This window comes from Schistocerca cancellata, chromosome 3, assembly GCF_023864275.1.
Source record: "Schistocerca cancellata isolate TAMUIC-IGC-003103 chromosome 3, iqSchCanc2.1, whole genome shotgun sequence".
NCBI classification, from domain to species: Eukaryota; Metazoa; Arthropoda; class Insecta; order Orthoptera; family Acrididae; genus Schistocerca; species Schistocerca cancellata.
This window is the reverse complement of record NC_064628.1, coordinates 9,870,145-9,884,993: the sequence shown is the minus strand read 5'-3', so window position 1 is coordinate 9,884,993 and position 14,849 is coordinate 9,870,145. Positions and strand designations below refer to the sequence as shown.

General features: G+C 46.6%; 1 protein-coding gene across 1 annotated transcript in view; it reads right to left on the bottom strand.

Annotated features, from left to right (window-relative positions):
- LOC126176778 (uncharacterized) overlaps positions 1–14,382 on the bottom strand; it is a 209,537-nt gene extending 195,155 nt beyond the window's left edge. The window contains exon 1 of the mRNA XM_049923946.1: positions 14,144–14,382. Within this exon, the coding sequence (XP_049779903.1) occupies positions 14,144–14,255 (112 nt within the window). The 5' untranslated portion in view covers positions 14,256–14,382. The remainder of the gene's footprint in view (positions 1–14,143) is intronic.
- Positions 14,383–14,849: the final 467 nt, after the last annotated feature.

Here is a 14,849-nt window from a genome sequence, read left to right as displayed (position 1 = left end):
CTACCGGTTTTTTCATTCTCCTCTAAAGAACTCGTGTTAGTATTTTGAAACCGAGACACCTGTCAGCAGCTGCTTTCTACGGAATTGGAATTTTTATATTCTTCTTGAAGCCTGAGGGTATTCCACCTGTCTGTTTCACCTTGCACACCAGATGGAAGAGTTTTGTGATGGCTGTCTCTCCAGTCTGAGTATTTCTGATGGAGTGTCATCTACTCCTGGGACATTGTTCCGACTGAGCTCTTCTGTCAAATTGTTCTCGCAGTATCGTATTTTCCGTCTCATCTTCATGTTCATCTTCATTGTGGGTATACACTTGTAAAAAATATGTCGCGTCTGTGACGGTAGTTGCGAAGCAGCGGTCCGGTGGGCTCCGTAAAAAAGAGTTCCGCCGCCGTGAGAGCTGCATTGGCGTATCTTGAGAAACAGGGCGGCAGCAGGCGAGACTTCCTGCCGCGGCGCGCATTGGGAAAGCCGCGCCGTGCCGTCTGTCTGTCTGTCGCAAGGGGCGGCAGCGCCGGCGTCCGGCGGCGAGGCGGCCCGGGGCAGCAGCAGGTGGCAGCCGGCGGGGGGAGGCGCGGAGGCGGGGGGCGCGCCGCGGTCAGCAGGTAAACGGCGCAAGTAGCCGTATTGGAGCTGTTTAGCCCGCGCTCGGTCTTCTGGATTCCAGAGACACTGTGCTACTGCCGTAGTCTTACGGCAAGTTGAAAGGGAGAGGGAGATGTTTACAAATGTATCGTAAACTCTTTCCCTTGAAAATTTCTCTCCTTCGTATCTCCTCTGCGTTACCCCATATGACGTATTACTGATCTGATTTGTATTAAGACTGCAGTACACGGGAGATACCTATTTGCTTCCATCGCACTGAGTGGAATGCATAAGTTGTAATGAAGGTTCACCAACCTGCAGTCTTGTATAGTTGTTGTCCCCTGCGCAGAAAAGAGCACGTAGGTCGTGAGTCCGTTGTGTTGAGGCTATAATAAACTCTTAGCGCGGAACTGATACTGTATATATAATTAAATCTTCAATCAGATTTTTTAACATGGGATGCAAGTCGCTTTTTACCAGTAGATTACTAGAAACTGGTATTAAAATCCATGGATAAGAAATAAAAACATTGTAATTCTGTCAGAGACAGCAAAGGACTTGGAAGAGCAGCTGAACAGAATGGACAGTGTCTTGAAAGGAGGATATAAGATGAACATCAACAAAAGCAAAGCTAGGATAATGGAATGTACTCGAATTAAGTCGGGTGATGCTGAGCTAATTAGATTAGGAAATGAGACACTTAAAGCAGTAAAGCTGTTTTGCTATTTGGGGAGCAAAACAACTGATCATGGTCGAGGTAGAGAGGATATAAAATGTAGACTGGCGATGGCAAGGAAAGCGTTTCTGATGAAGAGAAATTTGTTAACATCGAACATAGACTTAAGTGTCAGGAAGTCGTTTCTTAAAGTATTCGTATGGAGTGTAGCCACGTATGGAAGTGAAACGTGGACGATAAATAGTTTAGACAAGAAGAGAATAGAAGCTTTCGAAATGTGGCGCTACAGAAGAATGCTGAAGATTAGATGGGTAGATCACATAACTAAAGAGGAGGTATTGAATAGGATTGGGGGGAAGAGGAGTTTGTGGCACAACTTGACCAGAAGAAGGGACCGGTTGGTAGGACATGTTCTGAGGCACGGAGCGATCACCAATTTAGTGTTGGAGGGCAGCGTGGAGGGTAAAAATCGTAGGGGGAGGGCAAGAGATGAATACACTAAGCAGATTCAGAAGAATGTAGGCTGCAGTAGGTACTGGGAGATGAAGAAGCTTGCACAGGATAGAGTAGCATGGAGAGCTGCATCAAACCAGTCTCAGCACTGAAGACCACAACAACAACAACTAGAAACTGCACAATTACATTCCACTTTATGAATCGCAACTAATTTCCATTCTTCACACGTTCATAAAAAGTAAACAGACCAATGAACTGCGTCTTTACGTAGTTACATATCCAGATAACCACAGATTGCTAATTAAGTCCTTAACCGATACCGACTAAGGCAGCTGAACCAGCTCTGATCGTACAGCCAAACCACCTCGCCTGCCGTCCAGGTAAGGCGTGATCCGAAGTGCTTCCTCTGCCTTTTCGTTTAGCAGTTGTTTACTATTCTGCTGGTTATTAACACTTTTGAAATAACGGAATGATAGCCTGTTATTGAGAGACGCTTTTAAATGAAATACCAGTAAATTCGCTGTTTAGTTTTTTCTAATATTATTAACCGAAGTTGATCGTTTTGGTGCTCAACTTCCGAACGCAGCAGCCAATCGCGGAGAGGGACCGCAATTTAGGCGGTTTTTCTCACGGTACCCGTACCTGACACCACATTACGTCATCTTCCCACTGCTGCCTTCTCAACTGCTCCAAGAAAAGCTTCTTGTACCTGAATATTACAGGCCAGAAATATTACAGGCTGTAAACTTTCTTTTTCTTTCCTTTATTGTTATTTCGTGCCTCAGATGAGTCGGGCTGGCAGCGGGCTACATACGCCGCTCTTCGGGCAACAGACACAACAGATACACATAGAAAATAGAGAAACATATAAAGCATGGTAATACGTGATGAACATTTCACAATACATCAGAAGTCGTTAGACGGAAGGCACTGTACACCAAGGGTGCCACCAGTTGAACAGACGAAGACTTCCAGTTGGAGACGCGAACGTAGGAGAACACCGATGACAATAAGGCTGTAAACCTGGCGCCATCTATTTTGAAGTAAAGTTCAGACAAGGAAGGACCGAGATCTAAATTAGTAATGAGAAAGTAATGATCACTTTCATAAATGTAGTTAGTGAATAGCGATACTCTAATCATTAATTAGCTGGAAATTGTTGGCTCTTTGAAAGGAAGAATCGAAGGAAATTATAGAGTAATCGCTATTATAGAGTCTGGTTTAGTTTCTAGGTGGGACACACACGCACTGGCGGAAGAAAAGTGAGTACACGTAGAAAGACGACGTCGATTTTGATCCAATTGTAATGTCCCCACAGAAAATACCCTCAACCACGCAATAGTCAATCATTGCCAATCAAACCATCCACATTCATTCGCTTTGGAAAAGTATCTGATCTGATTTTCTAGTAATATATGCGCCGACAGCTCGTCAACGCCAAAGTATTTTCTAGTGCGTTTATTCTTTGGAATAACAGAGATACAGATATGTATTCTCCAAGGTTGTTAGACGGGTAACTAGGACAGCTTCGGAAGTATCTGTTGAAAGATTGACGGGTTTCTAAAAGAGACATATTTGCTTTTCTTCTCGCTAAAGCGAGCTATTAACATTTGTGCCACTAGCGGGTTGTTTGAAGAGAAAGAAACTGTAACGGAAAATAATTAAGACTTGGAATCAACAGAGATCTGGACATGTAATGGAGATGGATTGAATATACAATTTCCTTCATAAATAAGGTTTCTGACCCCTTTTATTCTGGAGTGAATGAACGAATGAGTTCTTTGTCTGAATCATTGACGATCGCGTCGGCCCTGTAATTAGTGGGTAAGTTTCAGCTGTGTCGAAGAGAACCTGCAACCACCGAGTCTTTGTTAAATCGTCCAAAAAGGCTTCGTACACATCTGGAATTCGAAATCTTTCGTAAAAGGAACGAATTGTTCAAACGATTGATTTTCCCAACTGAATGCAGCGCTTAACAATAATAATAAATGTAAAGATCTCTTACAGCAAGCCAGCCGCTGAATACTAAGGCGAAGGGCTCCACCAGATATTCTATTTGGCTGATTTCACGTAATGAAATATTATATCAAAAACTGTACATAGATAAAGGAGAGAGAGAGAGAGAGAGAGAGAGAGAGAGAGAGCGAATGAAAATTAGAGAAAATACTAATAATCCTCCATTAGTATAATTTTTCGCCTGTCTTATCACGGATCAGCCTAAAGACAAAACGGGAGGCCCTTACTTTACTGTATAGATTTATGTGTGAAAGTGAAGGGGTCTTAAAGGTAACAGATACACGTCTATACAGACAAGACATTACACAAAGTTAGCGGCAAGCTGCATGCATTCAGCATCTATTCTTACCATAACAGATTATACAATGACGGCATAATCCACCTGGGGGATAGTAGATGTACTGATAACGTTTTCAACGTCGTCCGCCAAGAGATAGCGTAGTGGCATAGCTACCAGAAGGCTATCTGTGTCCACTCTTTAATACGGGATGCTCACAAGAAAAAGGCTCAGTTTGGTGCAAACGTGGCGTGTGAAGTAAACAAGCAAACATGCCACGGAGACGCAATCGTGCTTCCTACAGCCAAATGAGCGAGTTTGAAATGGGTCAAATTGTGCCCTTCCGAGTGACGGGATTGTTCTTTCGGAGAACTGCCACACAAGCTGGACGTGCTGATGCAATTGTGCAACGATGCTAGTATCAGCAGTCACGTGATCATCCTCACACACGTAGACGAGGTTCCGGACGTCCACGCAGCACAGACGCCCGGCAGGATCGTCGTATTGTAAGGGCAGACAGCACAGGTAGGAGGGTTTGTGGGCCCAGACGTGTCAACAAGAACTGCATTGGAACGGTTAATTTGGTTCAAATCGCTCTGAGCACTATGGGACTTAATTTCTGAGGTCATCAGTCCCCTAAAACTTAGAACTACCTAAACCTAACTAACCTAACTACCTAAACCTAACTAACTTGAGGAGTTCCTAGATAACAGGACGCAGCATATCATTCTCAATGGAGAGAAGTCTTCCGAAGTAAGAGTGATTTCAGGTGTGCCGCAGGGGAGTGTCGTAGGACCGTTGCTATTCACAATATACATAAATGACCTTGTGGATGACATCGGAAGTTCACTGAGGCTTTTTGCAGATGATGCTGTGGTGTATCGAGAAGTTGTAACAATGGAAAATTGTACTGAAATGCAGGAGGATCTGCAGCGAATTGACGCATGGTGCAGGGAATGGCAATTGAATCTCAATGTACACAAGTGTAATGTGCTGCGAATACACAGAAAGATAGATCCTTTATCATTTAGCTACAAAATAGCAGGTCAGCAACTGGAAGCAGTTAATACCATAAATTATCTGGGAGTACGCATTAGGAGTGATTTAAAATGGAATGATCATATAATGTTGATCGTCGGTAAAGCAGATGCCAGACTGAGTTTCATTGGAAGAATCCCAAGGAAATGCAATCCGAAAACAAAGGAAGTAGGTTACAGTACGCTTGTTCGCCCACTGCTTGAATACTGCTCAGCAGTGTGGCATCCGTACCAGATAGGACTGATAGAAGATATAGAGAAGATCCAACGGAGAGCAGCGCGCTTCGTTACAGGATCATTTAGTAATCGCGAAAGCGTTACGGAGATGACAGATAAAATCCAGTGGAAGACTCTACAGGAGAGACGCTCAGTAGCTCGGTACGGGCTTTTGTCAAAGTTTCGAGAACATACCTTCACCGAAGAGTCAAGCAGTATATTGCTCCCTCCTACGTATATCTCGCGAAGAGACCATGAGGATAAAATCAGAGAGATTAGAGCCCACACAGAGGCATACCGACAATCCTTCTTTCCACGAACAATACGAGACTGGAATAGAAGGGAGAACCGATAGAGGTACTGAAGGTACCCTCCGCCACACACCGTCAGGTGGCTTGCGGAGTATGGATGTAGATGTAGAACCTAAGGACATCACACACATCCATGCCCGAGGCAGGATTCGAACCTGCGACCGTAGTCGTCGCGCGCTTCCAGACTAAAGCGCCTAGAACCGCTCGGCCACTACCGCACTGGCAAATGAGGGTCTCCACACCTACTATTCCAAACTGGGTTCCCCTATGTCCCGTCCGGCCTACAGCAATACTGGACTGAAAAGAACCAAATTTGTTCTACAACAGCACGCCCAACTCTCAGGAGTACGGAATCAGGAGTAAGGAATGAAAAAGAAAAATGTTCTCTGTCTCGTACCTAACCTCCAGTTCTACACAGAATCTTTCCTCGTCTTCTGTAGCACATTTCTGTCCAAATTTCTGTTCAATATCTATAATGACGAACCCGGCATCACCTGCTTGCACTGTCTGCCTAACCGTCAGTCCCCTCCTTGATGCCTACTCGAAACATAATCATTTCATATGGCAGACTCTGGGTGGCTATTATCCTTACATAACTATTCTCCACTGGATAAGTCAAGATGCAGATACAAGAAGGAAACATATTTAAAATAGACGTTTCACGCGCATTGAATTAAATTCACAACTACCCTGAAGCAAACAGAACACAGCATGTTGTTATCAACGGAGAGACGTCTACAGACGTTAAAGTAACCTCTGGCGTGCCACAGGGGAGTGTTATGGGACCATTGCTTTTCACAATATATATAAATGACCTAGTAGATAGTGTCGGAAGTTCCATGCGGCTTTTCCCGGATGATGCTGTAGTATACAGAGAAGTTGCAGCATTAGAAAATTGTAGCGAAATGCAGGAAGATCTGCAGCAGATAGGCACTTGGTGCAGGGAGTGGCAACTGACCCTTAAACATAGACAAATGTAATGTATTGCGAATACATAGAAAGAAGGATCCTTTATTGTATGATTATATGATAGCGGAATAAACACTGGTATCAGTTACTTCTGTAAAATATCTGGGAGTATGCGTACGGAACGATTTGAAGTGGAATGATCATATAAACTTAATTGTTGGTAAGGCGGGTACCAGGTTGAGATTCATTGGGAGAGTCCTTAGAAAATGTAGTCCATCAACAAAGGAGGTGGCTTACAAAACACTCGTTCGACCTATACTTGAGTATTGCTCATCAGTGTGGGATCCGTACCAGATCGGGTTGACGGAGGGGATAGAGAAGATCCAAAGAAGAGCGGCACATTTCGTCACAGGGTTATTTGGTAACCGTGATAGCGTTACGGAGATGTTTAGCAAACTCGAGTGGCAGACTCTGCAAGAGAGGCGCTCTGCATCGCGGTGTAGCTTGCTCGCCAGGTTTCGAGAGGGTGCGTTTCTGGGTGAGGTATCGAATACATTGCTTCCCCCTACTTATACCTCCCGAGGAGATCACGAATGTAAAATCAGAGAGATTCGAGCGCGCACGGAGGCTTTCCGACAGTCGTTCTTCCCGCGAACCATACGCGAGTGGAACAGAAAAGGGAGGTAATGACAGTGGCACGTAAAGTGCCCTCCGCCACACATCGTTGGGTGGCTTGCCGTGTATAAATGTAGATGTAGATGTAGAAGTTCTTCCAATGTTTGGATGATGAACCATTACGTCTCTGACCGTAATGTTTCCATCAACACGGCACTCCCTCACAATAGTTAGTCACTTTCTTCTAATGCACTAAAGCCAAAGTAACGCTTTACGTTGTAGATATATGAAATAGTAAAAAGGGCGCCCACAGCAGTCAGTAATAGTTCAACTTATTACTGCCACTGATGAAGATGGTATCATCTTTGACAATCTTTGAAGCTACGACTTTCGCGATGGCTTCTACGGTTAGTACTGGGTATCTAATCGCATACCAAAACTGCTTTGAAACCTGTCTCCACGATGTCACCTATGCTTTAATTGGAACAACTATATATTCATCTCCACTAAGACATATCTGACAGTATCCAGTCGTAATGTACCGCAGCTTTACGCCTTCCTTTGTTCCTTTGTAATAACCAAGTTTCCACAAACAGTTGATTTGGTTTGCATTTGTAGAGCAGTGGCAGATGCATTTTCCTGAACTTCATTCATTTATCTTGATCCTACCATCATTCGACTTACTTTTTCGTACTGATGCTACAGACCTTCCTTCACCACCAAGATACATTGGTTGGTTGGAGACGCAACCATATTCGCCTTTAACCAGTGGCAACGTAGTATTAAGTAGGAGCACTAGGCGGTCCTACCACTTCCAGGACTTTGGCTTCGGTATCCGTAATCATTTCATCCCTCTTAGCAATTTCTGTGCATACTGCCGTCAAACACATGACGAGAATGTAGTCCAAAGGCTCACTGAGACAGCACGGCGCCGATTACTCGCGGCAAAGTGGACGTTTCGCCTAAATGCCCTCTTCGAGACACCACCCGTCCGCAGTGGTCCAGCCTAAAATAATCACGTGTCACACTCATTTCCTCTTTGCCTGAAAACAAAAATTCTTCCTCTTATCTCATCCAACGGCTACCTATTGCTTCCTCTATCCATACACTTCATAATATTCACTTAATTCTCTACATTCGTTCCCACAGAAGGTGGGCTAAGACATCTCACATGCTGCTGTGCTGTCACCATATCCAAAGGCCTTCGTCATGTTACTCCCTATTTCGCTCTACTGTCTACCTGTATCACGTCCTTATTTGTTCAGGGTGAAGTCCACCAACTCTCACTCCCAGCCAAGGAAAACAAGCAGGCCTTTCCTTTCATTTTCGAATCCCCTTCTCCAACCGCCCCTGCTACCCCCTCCTCTGACTCTCCCCCACCCTCTTCCTTACCCCCTCCCCCCCCCCCCCGCCCTCACCGTCTCCACTGACATCTACAAAATGGCTGCATTGTTTAACAGTGGATTTCCCTAACGCGGAGAACATGAGAACTTCCGTTCGTATCGTCTGGCACTTAGGAACTGAAATATTTCGTTCACTCGTCATACTTAATGGCGCGATATCATTTAGGCAAGTGAATGTCTAATTTAGTTATATGATTTATTGATTTGTTGCCTGTCAGCTACAGTTGCAGTTTAGTGAGTCACCATGATGAAGTGGCGAACGTCTACAAAATAGCTGTGGAGTAATCAAGTGTAGAGAGCACTGTATCCTGTAAACTGAAGGTCGTGTGAAACAATGTTTTTATTGACAACGCGAAAAAGGTAAAATAAGGCGCAACCTGCGTACAGGCGTCAATTTCTCGTTCGTTTTAGACAAGAGATCCGTATTTCTGTGTGACGCCTTCAGGCTGGAAACTCACAATAGCTGTCGGGGATGGGGCACTATGATGGCGAAGGCTTGTTAAACAGTCAAAAATTACACGAATACTTAGTTAAAGAGTTTATACCCTCGGATACTGCAAGTCAAAGCGTTACGTAGTCACAGAGGATGAAAACGACATAAAGTATTCTATTTTCATAGACACTGGGGACGGGTTGAAAACAAAATAATCCTGTCAGGAATCTTTCGCTACCGGGACAGCTTTGAAATTTCAGCAAAAACGTGCGAAGAGCACAGTACTCTGTGTTTTCATACGTGCTATAACCATGAATTGGGCGTTATTAGTATTTGCAGTGGGTGAAAAAAATAGCTAGTCGCAACTTTGCTGGGAACGACATCATTCTATTAGGTGACGGAAACTAAAGCAATTTTGTAAACGAGCGAAAGACAGGTGACTGCCAATTAACGTAATACGGGAGCGAACGGCGGCATGTTCGCAGTTCGGCAGACTGGGAGCGTTTTGCGGTCGCAGAGTAGGAGGACGTGGCCGGCACGTGCCTTGGGCATTAGCCGAAGCCACGGAGGCAGCCACTGGTTACACAACTTAGCGCTGCGCGACCCGAGATTCCGGTCTTCGTTCAGAGAGTTCTGACGGCTAACTGCAGGCGGGCACCGGCCGCCTGTGTTCCTCCCCCTACGGTCACAGAACTTCCCGGAAAATGAGCCTGAAAACAGTGTGCTGAGGGTAGAGGACCTATCAAGCAGATGGCTGATGTACGCGAGCACAAAGCAATCAAATGGCTCTGACCACTATGGGACTTAACATCTATGGTCATCAGTCCCCTAGAACTTAGAACTACTTAAACCTAACTAACCTAAGGACACCACACAACACCCAGCCATCACGAGGCAGAGAAAATCTCAGACCCCGCCGGGAATCGAACCCGGGAACCCGGGCGTGGGAAGCGAGAACGCTACCGCACGACCACGAGATGTGGGCACTAAGCAATCGCGAACAGAAATTATGGAGATGTAAAACGAAAGTACCACAACCTTAGGCCAACATTTTGTGTTCCTCCACTGGGAGAACGTGTAAGGGTACCGGAAATATAATTCTATGTTTCTCAGATTCCAGATCCTGAGATGGTGATAAAATTATTAGTGGTTTGCCAAATTTGTATTACGTTAATATCAGAACAGTTATTACGGAAATATGTCTTAAAATACCATGCAAATACAAACGTGGTACAGTGGCTAACGTACTGAAATCACGTTTAGGACGAGCGTAGTTCAATTCTCTGTCTGATTATCCGAATTTAGTTTCTTCGTAGATCGTCTACATCATTTAACACGAGTACGGCGGTGGCTGACTAAAGGCCGATTTCCTACGTCACCCTAGTCCGTTTCCAGTTTTCGCTCTGTCACTAATGGATCCAATCACGACAGGACGTTAAATAATGACCTAATCATTATCCATTTCATAGTCACTGCATTTAGAATGTGTAGATTGTTATGAACACCTGCTGTGGTACAAGATGTCATCCGAGGGGCTACCACGACATATTCCGAGGGATTACGTGTAGCATATGAATGATGTATTGGACAAAACAAGGATATAAATAAGGTTTCATTTGACTTACGATATTGCGGCTGCTGGAGATATTGTCGTTACAGGTTCATGGTAATATATTTACTCACTGGTTGGAATGTATGGTGTTAGCAATCCGTAGCCACTGTTTCATGGAATCTTTCACAGATCAGTGACGAACGATTTTCTGGAACTTTGCGAGATTCGGTGAAACGATGAACGTTGCTTTCCCCACAAATGCTCTTTTGTTGTCGTCTTAGGTACATGAAGAGGTGGTTTGGAGAGACAACTACGTGTCTTTAGACCCTTTCCAGCTTTGTGAATATCGCGCAGCACAAAGCAAGGTTGACGCTGCCATAAAGCTACTAAGGTACACGAAATACTATTTACGATATCTGCCTTCGAACACATTACCCGGAGGAATATTTACGACTCTGTATCCGTGTTATGGGCACAGAACTGTTGCCACAGGACAAAGAAATGACGTTTTCGATGGCCTCGTAAACTGAGCAGAAGGTAGCCCGACTCGCTACACTTGGAATTATTTCTGGAATTCGCGCAGACCGTGTCACAGAGTGAAGCATGCTGGCCGAGAGGGGAACTGTCCTGTTAAGTCAGTAACCGCCTGCCTTATTGACAGAACCGGGAGAAAAACACGTGATGGATTTGGCGTCGCGCCAACATTTACCCGTTACTTTTCGCATTTGTAGCGCGGCTGCTGGCCGGCGGTGCTCTAGAAACGAGAAACACTCCTCTATCGTTGAAGGTCAAGGTATGGAATCGACACACGAACGTATACATCTGTGGGGCCCTTACCAGAAACGACATTTTTTCCGCTCAAGGAGCCCTCCGTTGTCACGTGGACGAATGTTGCCACAGCCCACCAGATGATGCTAATATGCTATCGTTAATCCGTAAAAAAACAGTTGATCATTAAATTTTTCGTACAGTAATAGGGGATGAAGCATCTGCTAAAGCGGTGTTTTTCCCTTCGTGAAAGAGCTTTAGCTCCAAATTATCGTGGTAATCTCAAGTAAATAAATAGATTTCGGGACTCAACACTTAGGATTTCAATTATATGTGTGTTACAGAGTAACAATTTTGTATGTTGTCTCCGCTCAGTGGAGAAACAAATTCTTCCGCAAATCGCTTTTGTACTGCAGTGGAAGCATCCACTGAATTGACACTCTGGAAACGCTGAGAAGATCACAACCTCAGCCCTTAAAATTTCGGAGAGTTGTTCCTTTTATGAAGCTCTTTAGACCCTATTTCTGGCCTAGAAGTATTACTGCAGTACTGTAGAACAGCAGGTAACTTCGTCGATGAAACGCTTGTGGCTAAGTGTACGTTAAACGGTATGTCCTAAAGAGGTCGGAAACTCTCACTGCTGAAGGAAAACGACTGCCGAGGTTACAGCAAGCACTCGTCCGTGGGTGATTGGCAATAATATCCGGAGTATTGGTTTTGTCGCGCGTGCGGCTAAAAAGCGGTCTAGAAAGTTACCGTAGCGACGTAATCTGGAAGAGGAAATGTTGTCATGCGAGACGAAAGTGTGTATCCGACGGGAATCGTTGCGGTGAGCAGGCGTGTATTCGTCTTGCACTAACACACAGAGTTGCAGGTATGCCATCGACTCTGAGGGCAAGTGTACCGCGAGAGCAACAACAGCACGCTGTTTAGCAGAATAACTGCAGCTTCGTAAGAAACTCGAAGTGTGAGCTCCATCTGCATGACAAATCGCACAACGATAATTCAAAGAGTGTGGACTCGTACTTAGGAAGACAGCGCTGAGATTCTTCGCTTCAAAATTTCCGTAGTTTTGGTTCAAGTGGCTCTGAGCAGTATGGGACTTAACAGCTGAGGTCATCAGTCCGCTAGACTTGGAACTACTTAAACCTAAGGAGATCACACACACGCGTGCCCAAGGCAGGATTCGAACGGGCGACCGCAGCAGCAGCGCGGCTCCGGACTGAAGCGCCTAGAACCGCTCGGCCACAGCGGCCGGCTGCGTAATTTTGCTAAACCACTTTCAGATTAATTCTCGGTTGGGATTACAGCTGAAACGTTGCCCAGGTCTAATGCTACATCGTTAATGATCACGATTTCGACGCAGCGTTGGAGCTCTAATTGCCCTGCTCCCGTAGAGCAACAGAAGGCACAGAAGAAGAGAAGATATTAAGGACGCGAAGATAAACAGCGGGTAGGAACACTTGTTGCTGGGACCTATGTTGGGGAAAAATTGTCGTTGTACTGCGCGTAACTTCGACGAACCTTGACAGTACAATGATGATCACGCAGGTCAAGGGATTTATATGTGTTATATTCTCGGTGCTACTTTGAGGAATTATTTCTCTGTATAATTTAAAAAAAATCCCCTTGGCGATTAATGGTGGTGTATTTCAACAGGTACACTTTGTAACCCTAAGTCGCTCTTAAGTAGTAGACATGCAAGGAGTTGGTGAGAAAACGGTCCCTCGTTTTTTAGCTTTCCAATACATAAGCACATCTGGTTTGGGAAATCTGAGAAGCCGAAGTTTACTTCTGGGTTCAAAAATGGTTCAAATGGCTCTGAGCACTATGCGACTTAACATGTGAGGTCATGAGTCCCCTAGAAGTTACAGCTGCTTGAAGCTAACTAACCTAAGGACATCACACACATCGATTCTCGAGGCAGGATTCGAACCTGCGACCGTAGCGGTCACGCGGTTCCAGACTGAAGCGCCTAGAACCGCTCGGCCACACCGGCCGGTCTTTCTGCTGGGATTGGACCACTAGTCGCTTCTGGAAATGACATAACACTGCGAAGAATCATGAATTTCGTGATCGATGGTAAATGGTAAGGGAGGTAAGTGCAATTTAAAGTGGATAAGAAGGTCAAAAATAGTCGCACAGGTACAGAGCAGCGTACTGGCGCGTATCGTTGAAGAAACCGTTGTGGTGTTTGCGTCAAGTCATATAGGGATGTAAAAAAAATCTGAAAAATCGGTCAGGAAAATGGAACTCTTGTCCGTAATAGAGCTCATTAAATGAGGTGTCTCCCAGGGTGATGTGAAGAGATTAACTTTACGACGATATCGAGGTTGTGGGTAGGGAGGACTACTAGCTCATTTGGACAAGTACGCCTTGGAGTCTGTGAGGAAAGAAATGTTCAATGTGTGTGAAATCTTACGGAAGGCAACTGCTAAGGTCATCTGTCCGTAAGCTTACACACTACTTAACCTGAGTTATCGTAAGGACACACACACAGCCATGCCCGAGGGAGGACTCGAACCTCCGCCGGGACCAGCCGCAGAATCTATGACTGCAGCGCGTGAAACCGCTCGGTTAATACCGCGCGGCTACTTTGTGAGGAACCTATTCCGATGCGGGTCTGCGCTGACAGAAGGCCACTGTCGACAATATTGAGCTAGGACTGGGGTTCCGTACTGGAGTTGCCGCCAGATCGTTCGGCGAGAGTGGATGTAATCTGTCGCGGACGGTCGAATAGAAGCGTCACTGAGAACACAACCACGCATACGATCCCTCCGTTCGACACTTGAGACTCGGCCTGCAGCACTTGTGGTAGTGAGGGCCGTTACTGTGGAGACGGCGCGGCTAAGCTACGGAGAGCAAAGTGGCGGCTGCGGCCGGACTCACCCTTCTTGGAGCGCCTGCGCGCCGCTCGGCCCTCGCGGCCGGCGGCGTCGGCCGCAGAGGCGGCCAGCAGCAGCAGCAGCAGCAGTGCGAGCCTCGGCGTGGTCCAGTCCATGGCGCTGGGGTGGAGGTGCAGGAGCGGTGCGGGTCCGTTCGGTGCGCGCTGCCGCCGAAGACTGAGTGGCGAGAGGCCGTCCCGTGGCGCCTTAGCGCGCGCCGTTCACCTGGTCGCGGACGGGGCGGCTAGCCTATATTTTCACTTCCCACTGCCGCGCCGCGCCTCGCCCGCTCTCCGCTCTATCACACGTATTAGAAAATGCGCGCGCGCGGGGGACCCCCCCCCCCCTCCCACAGACCACTCTGCTCTGTCGGCGGCCCCCACCCGCACCCCCACCCCCACCGCCTCGGCGCCCCACCCGCCGCTGCTGCGGCACGGGTACGGCGCGGTCCCCGCGCGTGCCGGTCGCGCGCCCCGGCGTGGCAGCTCTGGCTCTGCAGGTGAAGGGCGGCCTTGCGGCGGGGCAAGGCTGCGAGGCTGGCCACCCCCAGCCGCCTGCCGCGCTGGCCGCAGCCCGCGCCACTCCCTCGCCGTCACCTCAGCCGCGGACACGCACGCGACAATTGTCCGCTTGTGCGTGGAAAGGTACAGCGACGGAAAAGTCATAAAGCCTCGCCGACAGTCTTTTCACTGGACCGACGCCACACAGCT